At 60.1% G+C, this 25958-nt stretch overlaps 1 protein-coding gene across 1 annotated transcript; it reads right to left on the bottom strand.

Annotated features, from left to right (window-relative positions):
• Nucleotides 1–10410: 10410 nt before the first annotated feature.
• On the bottom strand, nt 10411–25308 carry EFNA2 (ephrin A2). The gene is made up of 4 exons (XM_069591994.1): nt 24898–25308; nt 15173–15486; nt 12844–12909; nt 10411–11853 (listed from the first exon to the last, which is right to left on the bottom strand). Exons 1-4 carry the CDS (start codon nt 25035–25037, stop codon nt 11732–11734), a joined length of 642 nt encoding a protein of 213 aa, XP_069448095.1. The 5' UTR covers nt 25038–25308; the 3' UTR covers nt 10411–11731.
• Nucleotides 25309–25958: the final 650 nt, after the last annotated feature.

The raw sequence follows: 25958 nt of genomic DNA, 5'->3' as shown, positions 1-25958 counted from the left end.
CCCTGCCCCCCAACCCCTCCAGGCCCAATTAACTTGCCCTGATTAAGCCCATCTCAATTTTGTCTACTTTGGTTCCCATCATGTTCCCAGCATCCCACATAGAATCTGGCACACAGCCGGCACTCAAGAAATGCAGGAGGTCAGATGAAACAGGCCTGACCCCAGGCTGCCTTCCCCTCCCCATTTCATTATTTCTGGGAAACTGAGGCCCAGAAAGGGGACAGCAACTGGCACCAGACACAGGTGCTGGGACCTGGGGGTGGGCAGGCTGAGGAAGCCACCACCTCCCCTTCCCCAGCCCCAGCCCCCAAGGAGGGCCAGGCTGCAGAGGCAGAGACCAGGCCAAATTGAAATTGATCGTGGGGAACAGCTCGGCAGGGTGGAACAGACACGCGGCCGCCGGGGAGTGCAGGGGCGCCCAAGCGTGTGAACGCATCGCAGCCAGCCAGCGGTGGGGAATCGTTTAATCTTCAGTGCAGGTTCCTAGAGGGGGCCTCCAAGGAGCCAGCAGTCTAAGTCGCCTCAGCTGCCAGAAGCCAGGACACCCGCCTCCCCTCATCCCTTCACCCTGTTCTTCCTCAGGCATTTAGCAAGCATCTGCTTATTAATTATCTCAGTCTCTCCTCAGCCAGTCCTGCCAAGCCAGTAGAAGCAGAGAGAAGCAGAACGCTCATGCACGGTGGCCCTAGGTCAGGACCAGAGCCAGGGCTGACGTCCAGCGCCATCCAGAGCTGCATCTATTGAGTTCCAGCTGTATGCCCAGCACCGGGCTAAGCCTGATTACTGCGTTTCCTCATTTTATCTTCACAACAGCCCTGGCCACGGGGGGAGGGCCAGAGAAGAAGGCAGCTTACCCATGGACTCACACGTGGGGAAGGGGAACTGAGATGAGAAGCCAGGCCACAGAGCTTGATGGCCAAAGCTTTCATCACTGTTTCTGCAGCCTTTGTCTGGGTGGGGAAAACTGTCTTGACATGAGTGGGAGCAATGGAGGGATCTAGATCAGAAGGCAGTCCAATCAGAAAACCCCTCCCTCACTCCAGGCCAGGGTCTGCGGAGGCCTTCCCAGAGGGGACACCAGGGCCATGTACCTTCTTAGCCATCCCTCAGCCCGGAGGGGTACACTGAGGCACAGAGCCACTTAGGAGTTGGGATACCCAGCGTGGCTGTGAGCAGCCTTCCAAGGCCCCCAGCCTTTCTAGACCTTCCCGTTTTCAGGCTCAAAAAGGGTAGCTGCTGGCCTCTGGTCACCAGCCGGGAGGTGGCAGGGCCTTGGGGCTGCCAACAGCTCTGCTGGCCCTCAGTTTCTTCTGCAGTCTTCTGCAGGGTGGTGACCGGACACGTGGCCAAGGGGACTGATGTGTTCTCCAAAGACCCTATGACCCTGACCCGGAAGCCCCCCTTGGCGCCTGGGGCGAGGGTCACACCCGGGCCCATCTCTCAGGGCCCCTCCCAGTGAGGGCCTCAACCCTGGGATTAGGGGGCCGGGGTCAGGGGTCAACAGCATTTGCCTCGGCTCCTTTCAGGCCTCCAGCAGATCCGTTCTCCCTGCCACCTCGAATTTCCTGGACAAAGGCTCAGTGGTGTGATCGGGTGGAGGGCTGGGCCAAGCACCCCTGGGAAAACTGCAGCAGCTCAGGGAGGGTGTCTGCCCCCGTCTCCCGCTTCTGCCCACACGGCCCCATCAATCCTTAGACTACCCGCGGGCAATCATGGCAGGCACACCCATGCTACAGATGGGGAAACTGAGGCTGGGAAGGGGCTCAGCCAAGGCTCCAGGCCAGAAGCCGCTCTGCCAAAGGCCCAGTGGAATTTTGTGTTGGCTTTGCCTGGTGGGGGCCACAGCTGAGCGCCGGGCTGGGGGCTGTGCTGTGCAGTGCTGGAGGCGGTGTCTGTGAAGGCAGGCAGGCGGGGCTGGCGGCGGACAAAGGCAGGCAGGCCGGCCTGGCCCGCAGGGGCGCGTTCCGCTCGTCAGCGTCGGTTCCACTTGAGTCCATCCTGGACAGGCCGGAATAATCCCTCCCGCGACCACTGCTGGGCCGTGACGACTTGAAGGGGCCCCGCGGGCCTGACTGACGGCCAGGCTGATGGGGCGGGCACCTGGGGCCCCCCCTACACCCCCTAGTGCTGGGAACAGCCTCAAGCCTTCGCTGATGACAACGCGGGGAAACTGAGTCACGGGAGGACACACACGACCTCTTACATCACACAGCGAGGGCTGGCAGCCCATTGAGGCCCATACCCCAGGCTGGCCTCACCAAGGCCTCCCCATCCCCGCTGACCACACAACCTTGCCAGTAACTGGGGGAATTTTGGGGCCTGGACCCAGCTGAGTCATGGGAACCACCGGCCTTCTGTTCATTTCCCAGCACCTGGGAGGCAGGTACATACAGGCAGCTGGACCAAAGCCAGGCCAGGGGCCCAGAGAAGGCCCCACTGGATGCTGCCAAGGCTAGTAGACACAGCTCGCTGCCATGTGCTCAGGACGCTGGGCAGGGCGCGCCTCCTCCTCCTCTGCCTGCACCTGGGTGCCTGGAAGGGATTCTGTAGGAAGGGATCAACGACCTCAGGAGGAGAGGAGGAAGTAGCTGGGCCAAGGATAATTAGCAGACTCATGGAGCATGAAGGTCAGATGGGGTCAGCGGGAATGCAGGGACCACGCTGGGGAAACTGAGCCCCAGAGGGAGGTGGCCTTTGAGTGGTGTTTAGCAAAGGATGCTGGGAGAGGGACAGGGATAGGGGGACAGGGGCCAGTTAGGCTAAAAGCCTCACAGGGCTCTCTTGTTGCCCCCTCAGAAGGAGAGATGAGATTCTTATCTGCTGGCCTCCTCCAATGCCAACCTCGGCCCTTCCTGGTCTCCAGCATTCACTGACTCTACCTGCGACAACCTCTTCATGGATTCATCCTTCGTCCAGCAGACATCTATCTCCCACCAGATCCTAAGCTGCTCAGGTGGAGCTGGTGGTAAAAAACCCACCTGCCAGTGCAGGAGCCACAAGAGATGCAGGTTCGATCCCTGGGTTGGGAAGATCCACTGGCGAAGGAAATGGCAACCCACTCCAGTATTCTTGCATGGAAAATCCCATGGACAGAAGAGCCTGGCGGGCTGCAGTCCATGGGGTTGCAAAGAGTCGGACACGACTGAGCACATATGCACGCACACAGACCCCAAGCTGCCCAGGCACCAGGCTCCCTCCTTCTTGTTCACTCTGCTCTCAGCACCGGGCTTGGCAAACTGCAGGTGCTCAGTAAAGGCACAAAGGAATTGTTGTTTAGTTGCTAAGTCGTGTCCAACTCTTTGTGACCCCATAGGCTGTAGCCCACCAGGTTCCTCTGTCCATGGGGATTCTCCAGGCAAGAATACTAGAGTGGGTAGCCATGCCCTCCTCCAGGGGATCTTCCAGACCCAGGGATCAAACCTGCATCTCTTGCGTTGCAGGCAGAATCTTTACCTTCACTCCGGGTCTATCTGGGCCTCAGACCCTTGCTGAATACTGGTCCTGGCTTCCGCAGAGGGAGATTGCTCCCCCTCTGCCCACCCCTAGGGACAGCTTCCCCCAACCCTTCAGGGGCCTCACTCCGCTAATCCACCAGCCAGCCCGCGCCTCGGTTTCCCCTCCCGGAGGCCTAATCCCAGGATTGTGGAGGCCGGTTTTACATACATTTAGAGGCTTTTCATAATAGATTTACTGGGCCCCAGAACGGCCCTTGCTGGGTGATTAGCTGCTCCTTAATTGAAAACTCCCTTTCTGCCCCCTCCAGCCCTCTGGGCGGTGCTCAGGCAGAGCGATGGGGCCCGGGAGCACCCCTCAGCCGTGTGGGCCCCACAGGGGCCTCCCCCTGAACACAGACAGGGGTCTCTCTCACAGCCAACCTGACGGGGTCGGGGGGTTACCAGGACTGTTACCTCCGGGAGGGGAGGGGCCCAACTAGGATTCAAACCTGTTGTGTCCCAGCCCCACATCCAGTGCCACGGACTGGGTGGGGCGGGGGGTGTCTTATCCAGTAGGACCAGGTCCTGGATGCACACCCTGGGGCTCAGAATTCAGGTTTCAGACCCAGATTTCACTCTCTGATCCCCCAGGTCCCCCCAGTCCCCCCAGGTCCCCAGCAGGCTCCAGGGGTGCTGAGATGTTCCCCAGTAGAATGAAGGGTGCTCCAGGGGCAAGAAGCCAGCAAAGCCTCCCCAACCCCCACCCCAGCCACTGCTGCAGGGTCTCCAACAGGGCGACTTAATTCCGCCTGTCACCAGGATGTGGGCTGGGTTATTTATCTGGTATATATATGTATTTTAATTTAAAGATCTGCCAGCCAGCAGGGCTGACTCCTGTGGTGCCCCCTCTGCCCCCCTCATCTGAGAGAGGCTATTCCCCACTACCTCCCCACACCCAGGCCTTCCCTGAGGAACCAGCGCCAGAGAAGGAGGCCAGCGCCGCCAAACTTGCTGGTGAGCAGAAGCACTCAAGTTGGAGTCCATGCACCAAACACACTCAGTAAGTCATTCAACAAATGTTCAGTGGGGGCTGACTGACATTGTGCTAGATGCTGGGGTCACGGGGGGTGGGGGAGAACTGAAAGTCCTGCCTTTATGGGGCCATTCTGGTCATGGAGAATCCCCCAGGCAGGGAACTTCCCTGGAGGTTCAGGGAAGACTGGCCAAGACTCCACCCTCCTGATGCAGGGGGCCCAGGTTCAATCCCTGGTTGGGGAGATAGATCCCATGTTGTTCAGCTGTTCAGTGGTGTCCGACTCTTTGCAACCCCATGGACTATAGCACACCAGTCTCCCCTGTCCTTCATTATCTCCTGGAGTTTGCTCAGACTCATGTCCATTGTGTTGATGATGCCATCCAATCATCTCATCCTCTGTCCCACTCCCTCAAGTAAAGGGTCCTGCATGCCTCTGCTGGGACCCGGCACAGCCAAATAAATAAAGGAATTAAAAAATAGACTTAAAAAATAAAAGAACCCCCCCCCTCCCCGGGCAGAGGACCCACCACGTGCCACTATAGCACCATTTTCTGAGCCAGCAAACTGAGGTTCTGAGAAGACCGATGACTCAAGCATCGTGGGTGGCAGAGGCCACTATGATGAAACCCCAGTCTGTCTGATACCTATAGCTATACCCTCGGCCAGGTGGGGCACTAACCTCTCTGTGCCTCAGTTTCCCCTCCTGGCCACTGGACGTCTCTAACCTCAGCGGGGCTGCAGGCATGATGCATGATGCTAATAAAGACCCCCGGGTGCGCGGGGCCGGGGGCGGCGCTGCGTCATTAACACTCGGCCCGGAGGGGAGCAGGATATTGCAAACCATAACTCTGGCGCGCCTGCCGGGCGGCGCGGAGGCAGAAGCGCGGAGGGAGGGCCCTTTCGGCGTGCCCCCTGCAGCAGGGTAATAGCAGGCTCTCATTTTTGCAGCTTAAGGAGGACTCCCAACGCCGGTCCTGCCGCCGCGCGCCGCCGGCTCAGGCTCTCCAGCGGAGCCGCTGCGGAGGGTTCTGCCCATAATAAAGACTCCGGACCCGCCTGAGCCGCTGGTTGCCTCCCTCCTCATCCACCCCTCACTGACGGCCAGGTCCCAGCTGTGGGGCCCCTCCTCCGGCCTCGGCGTCTCATCTGTAAAATGAGTCTCAGCTGGGTCTCTTCTGCTAGTAGAGAAGTCAACTGAGGCCCAGCGGGGAGTCGGGCGCTGGGGGGTCCCAGTGGAGAGAGAGGCTGAATAGGGGGCTGGGACTCAGGCCTTGCACCACTTCGCACACCTGGGGAAACCTGAGTCCTGGGGAAGCCGACTGCTCGACCATGCCTGCCCATCCTCCCCCACCTCCAACACCGGGGCTCACGCCCCCACTTCGTAAACGCGGAAACTGAGGCCCAGAATGGGGTCTTCGAGGACGAAGTGACGCCCTTTCGCAAGGGAAGGCGCGCAGGGGACCGTGGCGCGGGTGGGATGGGGGACCCGCCTGGGTGGCGGGGCGCAGTGGGCGGGGCCTCACTAGAGGGGTGGGGCCCTGTCCTAAGTGTTGGGGAGCCACGCGAGAATTTAAGCAGAGGAAGGGGTGCGCGAGCCGGGACCTTGGGTTCCGCGGTGTGGGGTGGGGTGCCCGGATGCCACTCCTATCTCAGGGTCAAGGCCTTTTCCGGTGGGGGCGCCCCCAGCCTCAGTCCCTACTGCCGTCCCCCCCGCCAGCCCGCCCGCCCGCCGATCCCAGGGGCTACAGGAGGCTTTTCAGCACTTAGACCTGCAAACTTTTTGAGGGGAGCGGCTGGCTCTCCGGCCCCCACTCCAACCCGCCCGAGGGTCCCCGGGGCCCAGCACCGCCTCTTGCCTCTTCTTCCTCCCGTCGGGAGCCGTGGGGGTGGGACAAGGCCCAGAGGCTGCCTCAGTCCCCTCCCCCTCCGACCCCACTCCGCCGCCTCAACAGGTCAGTGCAGACGCCTCAATCAGGGAAGCCGCGGAGGAGGGAGGCCCGGTGGACCAGAGACTCTGGGAACGCCATAGACAATAGCCCCTGCCCCCACCCCACCTCCACCCTCTGCCTCTCTGCGCACCATCCTTGCACAGAGGGGCTGGAACTGGTGGAGTCACCCAGATCCAACTCCTGGCCCCAGGGAGGCCTGGGGCTCACCCTGGATCCACCCTCATTGACCTGTGGGGCCTCAGTTTCCCCCTCTGCACAGGAGAGGGGTCTCCTCCACCACGCATCCATTCCCTTCCCCAGGGACTGGATCTCCATTAGGGCCCATAGATCGCCTCTGGGCCTCAGTCTCTGTTTTGGGATCAATGGGGCAAGTCAGGGGCTGTCAGGCGGGCAGCCCCCTGGGAAAGTCTCTCTCTCTGCCTCAGAGAGAGGGGTCTGGGCCCCAACCTCCCTGCCTCTACACCGAGGTTCCCAGCTGGCTCCTGAGAGCGAGGAGAGGATGGCTGGGGTGCAGTTCTCCTGCAGCAGGTGACAGTGCAGGGAAGAGACAGGGAGGGTCAGTGGCCTCCTGAACACCTCCCTGGGGGGAAGCTGAGGCCTCAGGCTCAGCAGACCCCACCCAGAGTTCACTCCTCCTTCCTGGCCTCCAGTCCTGCCCCAGAGCCTCCTGTGTACCACCCCTCTAGACATCTCTTTGCCCCGCCCCCTCCCTCCCAGCCTCCCACAAGACCATGCAAAGAAGTACCTGAATCTCCAGCAATCTGTCCCTGTCCTGCACCTGCCCTGAGCCCCACATTTGAGCCCCTCCCTCCCCTTTCCAACTGCCTTGCCCCTGTCCACACCCAACCCCAGCCCTAGTGATCATCTCCAGCATAGGTCCAATAAAAGCCATCACCTGCAAGCCGGGATGGGAAATCGAGGGTGGGAGGGTCTCCTGCCTCCCGCCCACCACAACTGCCTGTCTCAGCCCCACCGGCCTCACTAGCCCAGTTGCAGCCTCTTAATTTCCAGCTTGTGTGTCATCTTGTGGTGGTTTATGGCTCCTTGGGGGCTCCCAGGCTATGAACTCACTTTTCATTTGTCTGTGCATGGCCACCTGCAACCAGGCCCAGGGTGCCCATCACTGTAGCCTCCTCCCACGACCCATATGCGCCCAAATATGGGGCCCAGTGACCACCAGGGCAGGACTCAGCATCCTTGCCCTGACCCCACAGACTGAGGGAAGGCTCAGCACTGACTGCACACAGGAGGTGCTCACTGAATGTTCGCTAGGGATGCTGACACTGATGCGGGAAACGTGGACAGTGGGGCATCATGTCGGAGGGTCCCTGAGGGAGCAGGTGTCAGGCAGGAGGAGGGGGTGGAGGCACCTGGAGAGGGGAAGTGAGCCCAGTGGAACAGTGGTCTTTCCTCTGATATGACCCACTGCGTGCCTGTGGTCAAGGGACTTGATCAGACCCCCTGAAAGCCAGAGTGGTCCCCATCAGTCCAGAGGGCAGTGTGCAAGCCCCTTCCGTCATGGTCCCAGAGTTGGGGGCCCAAGGCATGGTCTGGGGCTTCTTCTCAGACTAGATGGGACACAGTGACCCAGAGGGGAGGGGCTGTGGTGACTTCCTGTGACTGTGGGCATTGATCCCCCAAACCAAGATGTCCACAAATCAAAGAGGTACCCGACCAGGAAGCCCAGCTCCACCCAAGAGTGACAGTCATGATGTGAGGGGAACCTCAGGGTTCTCCCACCCCACCTCCCAACCCTCTTTCCGTGGGGAACCACCAGGTACACACGGGACCCGCATACCCATGGCCACCTGGGATACCTGCTGTGCCCAGTGCAGCCCCAGGAGTGGGGGCCACCCTGCACCTTGGTGTGGGCTTTCAAGGCCATTACCAGTGGCCAGTGATGGACGGCCTGGTTCCTGAGAGACCTAGGCCCCAAGTGCAAGCACCTGTCCATACAGGGGGCACACAGATGGACAAGGCTGTGTGGTTTCTCTGTATATGTGTGTATGTGTGTCTATGCCCATGGCAGATGACAAGTCCCAGGGGAGACACAACTGTGGACCAGTCCTCCTCTCCTTTGGGGACTCTCAGCCCATAGGGAAGATGGACGGACAAATAAAAATATCAGAGATATGACAGCAGGGGGTGGGATGAGGACTGCTTGACCTCCATGGCACTCTGCTTGACCAGGGGGGTCAAGAGGGGACATGGGACATATTTAAAGGGGGTTGGGGAGAGAGCCAGGTGTGGTCTGCTGGGGTAACATGTGCAAATACCCCAATGTGAGAACAGCGCTCTTTGTACTTACCCATCCCAGGTTACCTTTTGTGTTAAAACTTTGCCTCAGAAATAACAAAATCCTCATAATAGCTAAAATGTCTATAAACCAAAATGTCTATAAACTGGTGGATGGACAGAATGCCACCCTTCCACGGATTGGAATATTACTCAGCCCTGAAAAGGAGAGAAGCCCTGACACTCGCTACCATATGGATGGTCCCTGAGAACACTATGCTCAGTGACAGAAGCAAACACAGAAGAACACACAGGGTGTGATTCCACTGATGGGAAACATCCAGGCCAATCCACAGACACAGAGAGTTGGTTCCTGGTTGTCAGGGGCTGGGGCAGGAGTGGGGTTATTTTGGGGGTGATGGAATGTTCTGGAATCAGATAGTAGTGATAGTTGCTCAACCCTGTAAATGAATAGAAATTGTGGAATTGTACTTGAAACGGATGGCTTGTGTGGTATGTCAATTATATCTCAATAAATTTTTTAGTAACAAAATGAGCTGCTACGATTCTGCCCCACAATCCTCACATTTAACCCTCTCTCACCAGTTCCCTCCAGCCCTGTGGTCGAGTTGGCGTGTTTGGGTGAGGGGTCTCTGGAAAGGTGGGCAAAGGAAGCCTCAGAGTGCAGGGGTCCCTCGACTCTCCCTCCATGGCACTCTGCACAGTGGCCACCCTGTGTCCCCCGATGCTGGGCAGGGCGGGTGGGGTGCACACAGGGGTCTTTGTGTCGCTCGCTGGCCTCATTAAGAGGCAGCCCCCGTCACCGGACCCAGCACGGCCGAATTAATTAGCCCAGAGCCTTCCATCTCCACTCATTGTGCTGGGGATGCTACAGTCCCCTTGGGTGGCACTGAGGCGAAGAGCAGCCCTAAGGCCCCCTCCCTCAGCCACACGCTGTGCCTCTCTGGGCCAGGCTGGGGTGAAGGCCCCTGGGACTCCACAACCCTCTGATACATGCCGCCAGGAAGCTGGGAGAGAATTCGAGATGACAGACAAACCTCCATGCTGGCCTGGAGTCACTGGGGACACTAAGTCACACTTTGGCAGAGCTTGGCGACCAAGATGATGGAACTTTTTTTTTCATTGTTTTATTGTTTGGCTGCACCAGGTCTTAGTTGTGGCATGAGAGACCTTCAGTCTTCACTGTGGCACTCAGGATCTTTAGCTGTGGCATGTCAGATCTAGTTCTCTGATCAGGATCGAACCCGAGCCCCCTACATTGGGAGCTCAGAGTCTTAGGCAGTGGACCACCACACATAGAACTTGGTAGGATCCTAAGAGACCTGTCATAGAACCTGGGGACCGCCCCCCAGCATGGATGAAGGATACAGGAAACGACTGGCCCTGGGGCCTGGGGGTTCCAACCTGCTCAGGTGCATCAGGTGGTGGATACTTAGTAAGCCCCTGCTGTGTACTCAAAGGCAGCCTCGCCTCTTCCCGGCCTCCCCATAGCTGCCCCGGGGAGAAGGCGCTTGTTTCCATTTCCCAGAGAGGTGAAAAAAGGCACAGCACCCCACAAATGCTCATGCCAGGGCCCTGCACCCAAACGACACACATCCAGAAGCAAAGATTCGCCATCAGCCCTACGGTCTGCAGACACCGCTCCCCAGCAGATGCCAGACCCAACCCCAAATTATGAGCTCAAAGCACCCCTCCAACAAGGACTGGCAGGCCCCAAATACAAATACACACCCTGGATGCTTACGCTCATTTTATTATAAAAAAATACAGAATCCAAAGTTGATTGTGACGGACTGGGGGAGGCCCCGTCGCCAGCTCCAGGCGTGGCAAGGCCGCCCGCCCACGACCCCTACAAAAGCCCCCCCACCGCCGGCGTGCCTGAGCCGGCTCCCAGCGGCCACGCACCATATATATTTATATATAATATATATAAAACACAGATCAGGAAAGGCGGGTAGAAATATGAAATCTGTATAAATGAGCTGTTTACTTCATTAAAGTGTCTTCCAGAAGGGGTTTCTCTTTTCGGTGGTGATGTTCAACGCCCCCCTCCCCCCAGTTTTGTTTTGTCCTGTTTTCCTTTTTTTTTACAAACATTAGTCATAGAGGAGAGGGAAGGGGGTCTGACAGACAAAGGAGCTTATTGCGAAGTGCAGCTTCTACGCTAAAAAGTCTACCCCATCCCCCACCAAAATAAAAGACCCTTCCCCCACATGAAGGGGTGAGAAAAAAAAAGAAACATTCCAGTCCATCCTCAGGAATACAGTAAAAATAAATCACAGTATATACTTGCTGGCTCTATTTACAGAAATGTAACGTCTTCTCTGCCTCTGGGGTGATTGTGCGAGGCTGAGCGGATGAGGGGGTCTAAGACATCGCTAAGATACTACGATGCTATGATTCCCAGGACCAGGACTCCATGGTGACCTCCAGTGAAACCCTGTGGTTTCTGCTCTGGGAGACAATGACCGGGAGGGAGGAGGGAAGAACTGGGTTGACGGGGGTCTGAGGGCCCATGGACCAGAGTCAGGGGAACTCACTACCTGCCTGCTCTTTCTGCCTCAGGCCAGCCTGTCCCAGGGTACCTGGGGGTCCACTCCATGGTCACCTCCAGCCAGGACCAACAAATGGAATGACCAGGCCAGGGGTCCCTGGTTCCCCTTCTCCCAGTGGGCTGGGAACCCCTGCCCCATCCATCCATTCTGTTTCCTTCCCAAAGTCACAGGCGACAGCAAGGAATAAATTAAATTAGAAACTCAAGTCTTTCCGATCCAACCATGAAAAATACACTAAAAACAAAACAAAACAAAAATCCAACATTGCCAAGAGGTCCCCTGGTTCACCAGGGCCTCCAGACAAGACAGCGTGGCTATGAGCTGGGCGGACAACCAGCCTCTTGGGCACGGGTTGGGGGCGCCTTGGCTGCCCCTGCCCCGGCCAGCCTGGGACGTGTGGACAGCCCCACCTCACAGAGCAGCACCAGTGGCGGGAGGAGCGGCGTCTCTATTTGGTCTCAGAGGCTGGCCATTGAGGTGGAGCCAGGGTCCTGTGGCGGGCTAGGAGCCCAGGAGGGTCCACAGCACAGGGACAGTGCTGAGGAAGAGCTGGCAGCTGCCCAGGCCACTGCAGGAGTTATTGCTGGTGAAGATGGGCTCAGGGGCCTCATACAGAGTCTCGTCTGTAGGGGGACAAAGAGCCAGGGTGGTCAGTGGCAGGCCCATCCACCCCCACCCTGCTTCCCAGACCTCAAGACCCAATGTTGCTAAACACCTTTTTCAGGACATCCCTGGCAGTGGTTAGGACTCCAGGTTTTCACTGCAGAGGGCACGGGTTTGATCCTTGATTGGGGAACTAAGATTGCACATGGTGCACAGTGCAGCCAAAAACAAAATAAAATCAAACAGCAAAAATTAAAAAACAGTGTAACCAGATGATTGACCTGAGATCATGACCCTGCTCTAAGGGATCTATGTCCCTGTACCTCTGGGGCAACACCTCCAATACAGAGTGTGGCAACCAGCAGGAGCCCAGTAAATGTGCCTGGAGGCGGGTGAAGTGGTGAGGCCATGGGAATCCCCCTTCCCTCTGAGTATCAGGATGTTTCAAGAGCTCAGAACATGGGTATTCTAGAGAACTTTCCTGAAGTCCACTCTGGGTACAGAGGGCTTCAGCCTCAGGGAGGCCCAGCTGCAGACTTCAACCTTCACTCTTTCTTAAATTTATTTGTTTTTGGTTGCACTGGGTCTTCACTGCTGCACACAGGCTTTCTCTAGTTGCAGCAGACGGGGGATATTCTTCATTGTGTTGTGTGGGCTTCTCATTTTAGCTTCTTCTCTTCTTGCTGCCGAGCACAGGCTCTAGGGACATAGGCTTCAATAGCTGTGGTACATAGGCTTAGTTGCTCTGCAGCATGTGGGATCTTCCCAGACTAGGGATCGAACCCACGCCCTCTGCACTGGCAGGAGGATTCTTAACCACTAGACCACCAGGGAAGCCCCAAAACTTCATTCTTGAAGGGTCTGACATGGCCCCATTTGCAGGGCCAGTCCCAGCCATTGGTGAGATTGTGGGACTCCCTAGGGTACGCTGTCACCACCTCCTTCCTGATTCCACTGACCACTCAGTGGGTTCTGTGAGTTGAGGACCCCATTGACCCCCAAGCACTTACTGGTTGGCCTCACATAAACCTTCAGTCGCAGGCAGGGTCGGTCCACAGCATTGGGCGGTGTGGCAGCTGGAAGAGAGGGGTTGGGGATTAGTAGGGCAGGGGACTCTTGGTGCCTGGGACCTCTTGGGACTGCATCTCCTTCCCCATGCCTGTGACCCAAGCCTGACCCCAGGTAGGGGAATCCACACATAAAACTCCTCACCATACATCAAAGGCCTAGACATAATGCCCATGAGTTCCCAGAAGTCTTCTTGCATGCTCCCTTCGCCCCTCACTTCGCTGACTCCTAACCCCAGAGATGGGGGTGGGGTGTCTATGTCTGACTCTATCTTACCCCAGGGCAGCACAGGGCAAGGTTCAAAGGTGATGAATAAAAATGTGTGTTATCAATAAGCAAATAAAGGGAATCCCCTGGTGGTCCAGGAGTTCGATCCTTCATCAGAGAACTAAGATCCCACATGCCACACAGTGCAGCCAAAACTAAAACAAAACAAAATCAAATAGCAAAAAACCCCACAAACAAACAAATGATTGACGTGAGATCAAATCCCTGCTGTTAGGGATCTGCGATGTTGGCAAGTCACCCCCTATCTAGGCCTCATGTGGCCCAAGGTAGGTGCTTTGGTGTGCATGCACACTCAGTCATGTCCCACTCTTTGCGACCCCATGGACTGTAGTCCACCAGGCTCCTCTGTCCATGGGATTCTCCAGGCAGGGATACTGGAGTGGCTTGTCATGCCCTCTTCCAGGGGACCTTCCCGACTCAGGGATCGAACCCACATCTCTTGTGTCTCCTGTATTGGCAGTCAGATTTATTATCACTATGTCACCAGGGAAGCCCCAACTGGGTGACTGCCTGAGCCCACTAGGCCTGGGAAGGAAGCAGCATCCGGCCTCCCTTGGACAGTGACCCACAAGGCCCGGGGTCACTTGGAGGTTGAAGTGCATTGAGTCCTCACACCTAAAATTCCACCATAGGTCTCCCTGCTTCTTGGTCCACTTGGGGGCCAGGGGAGGTCCAAGAGCACTGGCCATGAGTCAGGAAAGAGGGCTTGGGGGCCAGGCTAGGGACAGGGAGGGAGGCCTGGGGCTCCATGGGTGGCGGACTTCACACAGGTGAACAGGTGCAGGCACCACATGGCTGCGGCCGGGCCCGTCCCCGCCTGTGTTCTTGGCCGGTCCTCTTTGTGGCTGTCACCTCTGCCTGCCCCCCAGAAGTCCCTCGTGCTGGGAGATGAAGATAAAAAGCACGTAATAAAAATAACATTCGTCACAGAGATAGGACGAATAATTACAATAATTATCTTTATGAAACTCCCATCTCGGAAAGAAAAATGTAATTTTTCTTACATTACAGGGACTTAATTTAAACACCTTCTTCCCCTCCCCCACCCTCTTCTTCCCTGAATTAAAAGGAAAAAATCCAAATAGAGCAGAGAAAGGAGGAAATGGAGCCTCGAAGAGTTTAATTTGACTCAGCGGGAACTAGGGTGGTGAGGCACTGGGTCCCTCCCAGAAGCCTGGGGCGGGAGTTGGGTTGGGGGGTGGGGGGGCAGGCCCCCTCCCCACCTGCTCCCCATCAGCCTCCAGGACGCTGAGAAATGGGGCCGCACAACCCCTCAGAGCCACCGCCTTGGGCCCAGGTGGGTTTCCTGGGCCCCCATCTCGGCAGGGGCTATGGGGGACCCTCTCATTCTCAGATTCTCAGAGACTAGGGGCTGCTGAGGCTAGGCTACTGCGAACTTGAAGCCTGGGCACACTCTGCCACGCCAGGCCCTGCCCTTGGCATTTGGTGGGGGAGGAGGAAGAAGGGGCCCCTCGGGAGGCCCTAACCCCAGCAGAGGCGGGGACAGTTTACCTGCTCGCCCCCCCAGGCCTACAGCACGGCATGAATGCCCAGTGGACCTGGACCAAGGCTGCCTCCGACCTTGAAACGCCTCCGCACTCCTCTGGGAATCTGGGCTCTCGGGTGCGAGGGGGAGAGACGGGGTGGGGGGTAGGGGGTGGGGGGTGGCGGGGGGGGGGGGTGGCGAGGGGGTAGGCTTAGGAGATGCCCGCCCGGTTCACGGTGTGTCCTCCATCCCTCCTCCCCGACTGTAGTAGGCAGGCCTAGTTTCTGGCTTCAGTGCAACATGGGGTGGGCCCCCCTGGTCTCAGGGTAAGACGAATTGACCGTGGGGCCACTGGCTCAGCGGCCTAGGCCTAGATAGAGACTGACCCGCAGGCCGAGGGGGCGAGGATGGAGACCAGAGGCCCCGGCAGAGGAAGGAGGAGGGATAGGGGAGGGGAGAGGAGAGGGGGGAGGAGGAGGGAGCCCGCCCCTACTCACAGATGTAGTAGTACTCGTGGCCCGGGCGGAACTCGAAGCCCAGAGAGAAGGGCGTGAAGAGCTGGAACTTCTCGGAGAACTTGAGCGGGCCCCCGGGCGCCGCGGGCCGGTTGCACTCCCAGCGCTTGAAGCCGCGCTGCCTGTGGTCGCAGGAGGCGTGGCCTTCGCCGTTGACCATGTACAGCACATAGTGCTCCATGCGCTCGGCCGGTGGCAGCGGCGCCCCGTAGTGCGGGCAGTAAATGTCCAGGTAGTCGTTGATGCTCACCTCTACGGTGTAGCCGCCGCCGTCGTCCGCCGCGCCCGCGTGGAACCTGGGGGCGGGGCCGGCGGTCAGTGCGGGGGACGGGGGCTCAGGGATGCGGAGCAGGGGCCGGGAGTAGGGTGACGGGTTAGTGCAGGAGAAAAGGGAAAGTTAACGGATGGGGTAAATGGGGAGGGGTCATTGGTCAGCGTAGGGAAGGGGCGGGGCCTGGGGATGGGGAGCTCGGGGAGGGTGTGGAGTTGATGGGTCAGTGCAGGAGACAAGCGCAGAGTCAGCGAAAGGGTAAATGGGGAGGGGTCACTGGTCAGCACAGGGGGATGGGGAACCCTGGGAGGGTGTGTGGGTGATAGGTCAGTGCAGGGGAAGAGAGTAAGTCAGAGATGGGGGAAGGGCGAGGGGTTGTGTGTACGGGGGACACACTGCCCACAGTCAGGTGCCAGGGTCTGAGCTCATGGTCTCCTGCCTGGTACAACAACCCTACCACACCAAGACCAGAGCAGGCGCCTGGAGACCTAGACTAGCCCTGAGCCCCAGGCCCACAGTTAGGTTTGTCCCAGGGAAGAGGGCCTGCCCCCAGGCATTCTGGGTAACCACATGCACCCAAGCAGGCACCCTGTGACTCACAGCCCCCCAGACCCCCAATTCCCTGCAGAATCCACATCTGGGCCCTTCAGCCACACAGGCCTGGCACAAGATATCTCCCCCACCAGGAAGTCCCATTCCAAAAGCTTTAACTGCTTGACTTCAATGCCCTCTCCTCCAGGCAGCCCTCCATGCCATCCCCAGAGACAGCCTCCTGTTTTCCTTCTGCAGATCTGCCTGCCAAGAAGACCCAGGGTACCTGGGACACAGGTCAGTTATCCCTGCCTCTCTGAGACAAGCTTAGCCCCTCTCCTGTATCCCCAGAGAGGCGGGACTTGACATGAAGGATGCTCAGACACCCCCATCCCTCAGTCCAACTCAGGGGTGCCCTGGGTTTGATGCCCCCTCAGCCCCACCCCTTCCACCCTGAGTGACATTCTTCGTCCTCCCTCCAGAGCCTCCAAAATCTGGCAGCTACCCCACAACTCCCTGATTCCCCACCCCTGATGCCTTAGCCCACCAGCTCTGCCTCCCAGCCTTGGCCCTGGAGGTCTCCTCAGCTGTCATAGAGCCTGTACCCCTTTCCTTGGGGGGCCCCTTGACCCAGCCTCATCAGGCAAGGATGGAGGTCAGCTGAGCGAGGGACAGGGAGCTCCCCTTCCATCAATGCCTCCGGCTACAGCGCCAGGAGCCCTTAGATCTCCGGGACGCAGTCCCCCGGGTCCCTGTCATGTAAACGCGGCTTGGACCGAGGGGGGACAAGGGGGCCTCCCAAGAGGGGATTATTAGCACATAAAAGGCCTGGCAGCAGAGGGTTGGGGGCAGGCTCCCCCACCTCTTCCCTCCTCACACCATCAGGGAAACTGAGGCCTGGTGAGGGGCGGTGGCAGCGAGGGAGGGCGAGGCCACTGGGGCCCTGGCCCCGCTGCTGCCTCTGTGCCCATGTGCCAGCCGCCCTGGACCGCGGAAGGGAGCAAGGCGGCCCCCATACCAGGAGCACTACCTGGCACAGCTGGCACCTGAGGGGGCGGCTGGATGATCAGATGGCATTGGCTGGCCCCCCGCTACCCTGAGACTGTGTCAGGCGGGGGCGAGGGCTCCGGGGACCTTCGAGCTGGGAAGAAGGCAGGCAGGGGACCGGCCCAGGGTGCCTCAGTTTCCCCACCCGTCAGGAGGGACCCCGGATGATGATATCAAGTCTGTGGCTGAAGTCAAGGTTCAGAGAATTTCAGGTCAGGGAGTAGGGGGAGTGGATTCACTCCCAGCCCTTCCCTGCTGCACGGGGTTCACCCAGGAATAGGGTGCTCACTTCCTCCTGCAGAAATGGGAAGGCCTTTGCAGAATAAATGTGTCTGGCAGTGCAGGTCCGTTGGGGGCTGAGAAACCTCATCTTGTTCCAACCCAGGATGGAGCCCAGCTGGGTCTTGCCTTCTCTTCTCAAAGACTCAGTTTCCAACTCTGTCATGGAGATGGTCCCTGAGGCGGATGGGAGAACTTCAGCTGTGCACACAGCAGGCACCCCATAGATGCAGGGCAGCCCTGAGTGGGGCTGGGAGCCTGCCCATCCCATGGGCCGATCTGTGGCTGGCCGGGCACAGGCGTCTCATTGACCAGCCATGTCCTCTGGCCCCTTGGGCACGATCGATGCAGAAGCTGCCCCAGACTTTTTGAAAAGTCATTTTCGCTCCTTCCTGGCCCCATTGAAAGCCCAATTGATCAACTGATCGATGACAGCCATGGCCCAGCAGCTGCCCAGGGACCCATCCTCACCCCAGCAGGCCCTGCGGGGAGGCTGTGACAGGGAGCCGTAGGCAGAGGTGGGGGAGTCCTGGTCCTGGCCTCTGGGCCTCAGTTTTCCCTCTTGTCCCTGGCTTGATGCCAGGGATGTCCGTTCAGCCTGAAAGAGACTGTGACTCCAGGCAGGGCACTTCTGGAGAAAAGGTGGGTTGCACTGTCTCCCCTTTCTCCTGCCTGACTTTCCCCATCATGCTGGCCTTCCTCCCCTCTTGACACCAGCACCATCAGGTCCCCCCAGCTCACCTTCGTTAGAATATCAGCGGCCAAGGCTGCTTTGCTGGGTCAGAGGCTGGACACTCAGGTCCCACTTGGGCCCCCCAAAATCCAGGACTCACTTTTCTGAGTGTCCATCAGACCTCGCCATCCACTGGCTCAAAGCCTTCTATTGGCTCCCCATCACTCAGAACAAAATCCACAGTCCTCCCAGGCTCATGGGGCCTCATATGGCCCCACCCCCAACCTCATCGCCCCATGACTTCCCCAGCTCACTCCCTTCCAGCCATGCCAGCCTCGGGGCTGCTCCTGTTCCTGTCCCAGGGCCATTGCACACACTGTTCCCTCAGCCTGACAAGCCTTTCCCTACTTTCCCCAACTCATCTCTTTTGGACATCATTATATTTATACCGTTACACAATCCACTGTCTGCCTTCCGGGGGTCAGCCTCCTTCTCTGTACCTTGCTTGGTGGCCAGCATGAGCCCAGTATACAGTGGTGCTCAATACATGTTTGTTAGTCAGTCAAAGGCCAAACACTCGAGGTCTTTGAGGTGATAGAGTCATGGGGAGCAGAAAGCTGCCTCAAGGTGGGGAAACCAGGACCCCAGGCAGGCGGATCCCAGGAGAAGCCCCCACACCCACCCCCACACCTGAGCTCTGGGAGCCAAAATGGACATTTTTCTCCCTTCCCTGCTATAAAGTAGCCACGGCCTTGCATTGGCATTCCCAGTTCCAAGTTGACGCCTCGCCCCTGCTCAGGGTAGCATCAAGGCAGGGGAGATGGACCCCACCCCAAGCTGAGCCTGGTGAGAGCAAGACAAAGCCTTCATTTCCTCCACCAGTGCCGAGGCCTGATATGCAAATGATCCCTGGGAGCAGTAGATACAGATCGAAATTCTCACTAAGGGGTTAATGACTGACTTGGGATGGTTCCCAGACACAGGGCTCCCTGAGGCTTCAGACCTCCCCACCCCCAACCTCTACACCTTCTCCCCCAGTGGTTCACCCTGCCCGCCCCCTGCCAATGTCCACCCTGCAGGCAGCCACTCCAACCCCACCTACCACCCCTTCCTCTGGCAACCACCCGGCCTGCAGCTAATTAGCTCCAGTCAGGCGACAGTCAAGTCATTAGATGCTAACAGCACAGAAACTAATTAGAAGTCTCACCCAAAATGGGAGTGGGGTGCTGGGCTGCCTTCCCAACCTGGAAACTGAGGCAGGGGTGGGCAGGCGGGGGAGTCTGTCCCCTTCACTCTCCGACTCTCTGTCTCTTGCCTCCCTGGTCTGAGCCATTTCACAGCTCCTACTAAAGGGCTCAGAGATGCCAATGAAGACTCCAGCAAAGAGAGACCCAGGCCTGCCCAAATGGACAGCAGGGCTCCCAAAGGCCAAGGCTGGGACCTCACTGAAAATTAGGGCCTCAAAACTTCCCTGGGGATCCGGTGGCTAAGACTCCATGCTCCCAATGCAAGGGGCCTGGGTTCCATCCCAGGTCAGGGAACTAAATCCCACGTGCCACAAAGAAGCTCGAAGATCCCGCATGCTGCAACCAACACCTGGCACAGGCAAATAAATATATAAGAAAAGGCTTTAAAGAAAAAGGAAAGAAAATCATGGCCTTACGATAGTGCAGCATCAGCCAAGAAAGGACGATTATGGCCTTGTGGGTGCAGGGTAAACTGAGGCATGGGCCCCACCATGAGAAGCAGGAGGTGAAACAAATGGGGCGGGATGGCGGGGGGGAAGGTGAGGGAAGGGCCGCAGGGTCAGCCCACACCCCCCGGGCCTTGGTCTCAGGCAGGAGGCCTGGGTGCCCAGTCCACGGGACATGCCTGCCTGGGTCACCTCACCCTCCTCAGCCCCCACCGTGTGTATGGTGTCTCCGCACTCCTCAGCCAGCCCCAGACGTGCATGCCTCTCAGAGGGGGTCCCCCCACTGGACATAACTTCCTCCTGGCCATGGAAATCCCTTTTCCTAGGTCCATAAAATGGGGGCATAATGGGGAGCCTGACCCATGAAGCAGACAGGCGAGATGAGGGGATGCGTGGCCAGGGTGGCAAACAGAGCCCCTCAAAGGCAAGACCCCGCATGGGAGTGGGTATGGGGGTGAGCCTCGACCAGGGCCAGCCCACAGAGCTCGGAGTCTGGATTGTGTGCTCCAAGCTCTCAGCTGTGTGTCCACAATGGGGCAGCATAAAGGTGGCCGTGCCCTTCCTTGCCTGGCCCACTGGGCAGGGGACACAGCCGAGCCCTCCTTTTGGAACTGTCCACCACAGATAATTTCCCCAAAGCAATGCCAGGGGGATGAGGGTTGAGGCTGGTCCATGCTGGGTGCCTTGGTGAGGGGAGGGGACCTGCTGCCGAGGCAGGACCCTGCACTGGGCTTGGCTCAGGGGCTGCAGAAGGAGCCATCGAACCTGCAGGAACCCTGCCTCCCAGACCCCCCGTTCACATACCTGCGCATCCCAAGTTCGGCCACCCTGCACCTGCGGCCTCGAGGGACCCATGACCCTCAGGGGACATCTGCTGAGGGCCCCTGAGGTCAGAGATGGCTGCCCCTTCCCCGGGGCCAGCTCCCAGGCAGGCTAGAGGCCAGTCCCTCCCCTTCCCCCAGTCCTCAGCTCAGCTGCTGCCTCAGTTTCCTCTGCACGCTGAGCTGCCCAGGGTGGGGGTGAGAGGCAGTTGTCCACCGTGGGGAGGGACCAAGGCTGGGGAAAGGGAGCCTGTGGATCCCAGCCTCAGAGCCCAGGCTGCCAGCATGTGGGGGCACCTCAGAACTGGCCCCCCCAACCCCAGCACTGCGGTTCCCACCCTGCACAACCACCTGAACCTCGCTGCTGCTGCAGATACACTGCGGGCCTGTCTGGAGCCTCCCTGCTTGCCTGCAGGCAGGAATGGCCTCCGTTTCCCCTCCCCCGTCAGGGGCCTCTGGTCCCTTGGGGTCACATCCATGCCTCGCCCATCCACACCAGGCCCTCCCTGCTGCCATCCACAGAGTGGCACAGCCCGCCACCCCACTTCACAGAGGAAACACGACTCAGGGGGCTCTGAGCAGTCAAGCCACTAGCCCAAGGGCTTCCCAGATCCCCGAGTCTGAGCTCCAGCCCTCCATGGCCCCCCAGACCACACCCTCGGACCCCAAAACTCCCAGGTCCATGGGTCCTCACTCTCTAAGTCCCCCTTAAGTCGAGTGGATGAGCTTCTTTCAAACAAAACAAAAAAGCCTCATGCGGCAAAATATGGCATCGCCCCCTTCAAAGCCGGTTCCCTGGAGGCCTGGGCAAGGCTGGCAGGCACCAGGGGTGCCCGACACCCCCTCAGGAAGGACGTAGTCCTAGTCACTATCTTCCTCCTGGTCATTTGAGATGGGAACATGGCCGCTGCCCACACCCAAGGGTAATCAGGCAGGCAGTCAGGGTCTGCACCACTGGGTCCACCCAGGCTGCAGACTTCCAACCAGGTGGAGAACTCAGGGACAGGAGGGTCCCTGCCGGTGCCAGCTCTGAATCTCGATGGCCCCTCTGCACCATGGGCAGCAAGGAGCCCAGCCCACAGGACCCGGAGACATACCCCCAGCAGGGACCCACCTGGGCTGGAGGAGGGGGTGGAGGAGCAGTCAGGTGGGCACGGAAGGCAAGCTATGATCACCGCCCTCTGGTGTGGGCTGTCAGCCCCCGCACCGGGGCCCTCAGAGCCAGGCCGTACACACAGACACGTGTGTGCACGCCATGAAGACATTCCAGAGACACGCGTGCAGCCCACATACAGACACACCTTCTCCCCAGGTGTTGATCTGCATGCACAGATACACACGCACACTCCACACACAGATACACTGCTGCAAACATGCATGGTCCCTGCACACATGTGTTCTCCAGGCACACACATGCGGAAACGTGTGCAGACACACAGGGCCAGGGCTGCCAAACACACGTAGGCACTTGAGTGTCTGTGTGGCAGTGGGTGTGGGCAGTGTGTGTGCTCCATACACACAGCTGTGCACCTCCCGGGACTCAGGACTCCTGAACAGCACGGGAAAGAACACACAGCTACAGGGTGGACATGCCCTGCAGCCCAGTGAGCCTCCGAGGTGTCCCTGCACCCCCGCAGCCCCAGAAGCAGCCCGCCAGGATGCCCGGCCCAGGCCAATCCGGCCACAGAGAGGCCCAGAGACACCCGGCAGCCAGACCCACAGTGCCCAGCTCAGGCGGGGACCAGACAGATAGACGGCTGAACAGCCGGCCGGTGAGGGTGCAGGGGTCCATGGCTGGACCCAGTCTCCACCCTTCAGCGGCGGCGGAGGTGGGTGCGGGGCTCCCTGGCAGCGTCGGCCAGCCTTGTGTTCACAGGAAATCCACGGCACAGCAGGAGAACGCAATTGGGGAAACACAGCCACACACTCATTACCTCGGCGCAGGTACAGGCCAGCCAGGCGAGGGTGGCCGGCCTCACTGCAGCACTGCCTGGGCCTGGTGGTCCTCCACCAGCCCGCATGCATCCCCGTGGCTCCTCTGCTGCCTGACAGTAGCCCACCTGAGGCAGCCCAGCCCTGGCTCAGTCCCCTTCCCAACGCACGGTGCCTATTGTGTGTGCCCCCCTCTCTTTCTGCACAGCCTGTCCCTGCGTTTCCTGGCTCCTCTGTTGGCCGCCGCCACCAGTCTCCCTGTTTCGACCCCACTCTCCCCTGTCCCCACACAGGCCTGTCTCTCGTCTCTTCTCGAGGCACTGCCTCCCATATCAGGCCCACCCACCGACTTCACATCTCTCCCTGCACCCTGGCAGCTGCCCCGGCGACTGGGCACCCTCAGGAAATGTCCATTCTGGGTGCCCCCAGAGCCTGAGGCTGGGCAGCAACCTCCTCCTGTGCCCAGCACTCACCCAGTCACTGGACACAGATTCCACTCCGGGCACCCCAGTATACCCAACCTCCCAAGGAGGCCACCACCCGTTAGCAGAGATCCCCAACCGTGGTGGTGAATGGAGCCCTAATTCTTGACCCAACCGGGGTTCCCAGGTGAAGGGCTTCTGGGACCCGGGGCCCTACTGCAGGAAGTCGGGGAGGTCACCTCCCACCCAGGACTCCCCAAGCAGGAGGAGGCAGAGGAGAGGCCAGCCCTGACCGCCAGGGTCTGTGCTGGACAGTGAGGCTGTCCTTTCAGGCGGCTGGTCAGAGAGAGCTGTCGGGTCAGCAACAGGAGGCGGCTGAGCGGCTGGACAGAGCTGGCCTCAGGGGCTGCCTCCTTCCCAGCCGGCATCCCGCCTGCAGCCCTGTGGCAGGTGGGGCAGCGACTAGACCCCGCAACCCCCTTCCATCCCCGTCCCCATTGGAAGCTCCTGGAGGGTCTGGTTTTTGCTAGAACAAAGGACAGGCCACGTTGGGACGGGATTCTGAGGCTGAAACCAAAAACTTGGGCTGGGGAAGCGCTGCCCGCTGGGCTCCCGGCTCCCTGCTCCCTGCTCGGCAGGGAAGAACCGTAATCAAACCCACATGTGACCAGTGGGGCGGGTGGTGCAGGGAACCTGCTCCACAGCAGCCCGGCCGTCCCTCCTCGACCCCGGTTCTCTGCCCTCAGCCCTGGGGCTGACCCCACAACCAGGCAAATGAGGGGGGTGTCTGCCTGAGCTCCCTGCCCCGACCTGGGACACAGGCTGCCCTGGTCCCAGGGCTGGCCAAAAGACAGTCCTTTATGCAACTTTCTGCAGGAGGACCGAGGACAGCAGGGGACGGCGAGGGGATGGCTGGGTACCGCTGGCTTGGAAAGCAGGCAGTTTGGTTGGCGCTTGAAAACCGAAAGAAAGTGACTGCAGGCAGAGGATCAGGGGGCAGGGAGGCGGGCGCCCCTGCCCCCACGAGCAGCCCAGCTGGCCTGGATATGACTGTGACCCTGACGGTGGGGCAGACCGGGAGCTGTAGGACCCTAGATCCCATCTCCCATGGGACCTCCAGCCCACTCCCTCCTCCCAGACCCCAGATGGTCCAAGGCTTCCACTGCTGACCAGGATGCGGTCAGTCCCCAGCAAACTTTTCTCGCTCGAGTAGCAGGGGCTCCCGCTGCCCCCAGACCGTACTCAGTACCCGACCTAGAGGAGGTCTGCAGGCAGGCGGGTGGGGCACCTGGGTCCTAGCCCCAGCTCTGCTCCCCTCACCGTGACCTTGAGCCAGCTGCTTGGCCCCTCCACACCTCAGTTTCCCAGTCAGTGCGAGGAGGACAGCGGAGGACACTGCCTGATCAGGACTCTGGGGACAGACCCCGAGCCTCCTCCATGCCTCAATCTCTCCGTCCCTTTGAAACCCCAGACCAGGGACCCCCTGGAGCAAATGTGGACACTGGTCCATGGGGAGGGACATTCCAACTTCCCCAAGTTCATCTGGGGAGCCTCCGACAGAACGCGCCTGAGGAACCCTCCCCTGCCGGGCCACGGTCCCCCACCTCAGTCCCTCACCTCTGGGCGCGGCTCAGTGACAAGATTCCTGGGCATTCCCACCAACTCTAAAGCTAGCGGAGGTCCCGGAGAGACCTGAGCATTGGGTCCCCCAAGACCGGGGAGGGAACTCAGGGCCAAACGGCTTCTGAGGGTGCCAGAGGGCATCCCCAAACTCCTGGGCCGGCGGCGCTCCGAGACATGCAGGGCGCCAAGTCTCCCAAACCTGTAGGCGGAGGGGCGCCCCGGGGGGAGATGCACGCAGAGTGAGTCCCCCAAACTCCGGTGGCCGGAACTCCCTGGAGGCTCCCGTGGGAAACGGGCGCCCCCACTACTGGGGGCAGCGCGCACGGGCGCCCCGAGCCCGGGGTGGGAGGCCAGACTGGGGTGGGGGAGTCCGGGGTCTCCCGGCGCGCGGTCCCCGCCCCGCGGCCGCGCTCACCTGGGGTTGCTGCGGTTCCAGTAGACGGCGTAGCGGTCCGAGTTGGCGCGGGCGGCGTCCTCGCCGTGCGCGAAGGGCGGCGGCGGCAGCGGCAGCAGCAGTAGCAGCAGCGGCAGCAGCGGGCGCTGCGCGGGCGCCATGGCCCCGGTCCGGCCGCCGCGCTCGCCTGGCCGCCGCCTGCCAGCCGTCTCCTCCTCCTCCGCCGCCGCCGAGCGGGCGGGCGCGGGGCGGGCGGGAGGAGGGCGCGCCGGCGCTTGGAGATCCCCGGCCGCCCCCGCCTGAGCGCGCGCGACCTCGGGCGCCGAGAAGTCAGGCGGCGGCGGGCGGGGCGCCGGGGTCGCCCCGGGCGCCGGCCCGGCCGCGCAGACACTAAGAGCGCGGGCCGTCACCACCGCACCCGCCGGGGAGGGGCCGGGGCTCCGGCCTTTGTCCCGCCCGAACGCCGGGAGGGCCGCGGGCGCCCCCTCCTGCCGTGCCCCGGCCACGCGGGGCTTGGGCAGGGGGCTGCAGCCCCAACCGCGCCCCGACCTCCCCATCCCCCTGCCCCGCCCAGACCGTCCGGGAGGCCTCCCCCGGTCGGGCTGCTTGCACCCTCTGCCCCAGGTCCTGCCGCCTGTCACCCCAACTCTGTGGGGCTCTGAGTGCACCTTCGTCATCATGGGGGCCGAACCCAGGGTCGCCGAGTTGTTCTCCACCACCTCCATTCAAGCCAGTAATCTGGTCTGCAGTTAACCCGGCAAAGGCAACAGGAGACCCAGAAATGGCTCACCGCCCTGTGCCCTCCCACACTCAAACCCGGACCCCAGAATCCTAACCCAGCCTCCCCCAACACCGAGCCACCCTGTCCAGCCTGGTGAAGGGTTTTGCAGTCTCACTGCCCAAAATGGGAAATCAGCGGCTGCTGCTGCCTCCCTGCAGGTCCCCCAGGACCCACCCCCCTCACCGGGGTGGTCAATTCTCACGGAGTCTGTCTCCTCATCTAGGAAAGGAAACAGAAATCCTGACCTCAGCCACGAAGGGTACCAGGGATAGCAGGTGGGTGCCCAGTACACCCAGCAGCC

The sequence above is a fragment of the Ovis canadensis genome, chromosome 5 (assembly GCF_042477335.2).
Source record: "Ovis canadensis isolate MfBH-ARS-UI-01 breed Bighorn chromosome 5, ARS-UI_OviCan_v2, whole genome shotgun sequence".
Lineage (NCBI taxonomy): Eukaryota > Metazoa > Chordata > Mammalia > Artiodactyla > Bovidae > Ovis > Ovis canadensis.
The sequence above is the reverse complement of the archived record's forward strand: the minus strand, read 5'-3'. Positions and strand labels throughout refer to the sequence as shown.

Excerpts from the sequence above, each read along its gene's own strand:
- EFNA2 (XM_069591994.1), bottom strand. The coding sequence starts at position 25,037 with ATGGCGCCCGCGCAGCGCCCGCTGCTGCCGCTGCTGCTACTGCTGCTG. Across the intron at positions 15,487-24,897 it reads TGGAACCGCAGCAACCCCAG|GTTCCACGCGGGCGCGGCGG; the intron begins GTGAGCGCGGCC and ends CCCCGCCCCCAG. Across the intron at positions 12,910-15,172 it reads CCACGAGTACTACTACATCT|CTGCCACACCGCCCAATGCT; the intron begins GTGAGTAGGGGC and ends CCTCTCTTCCAG.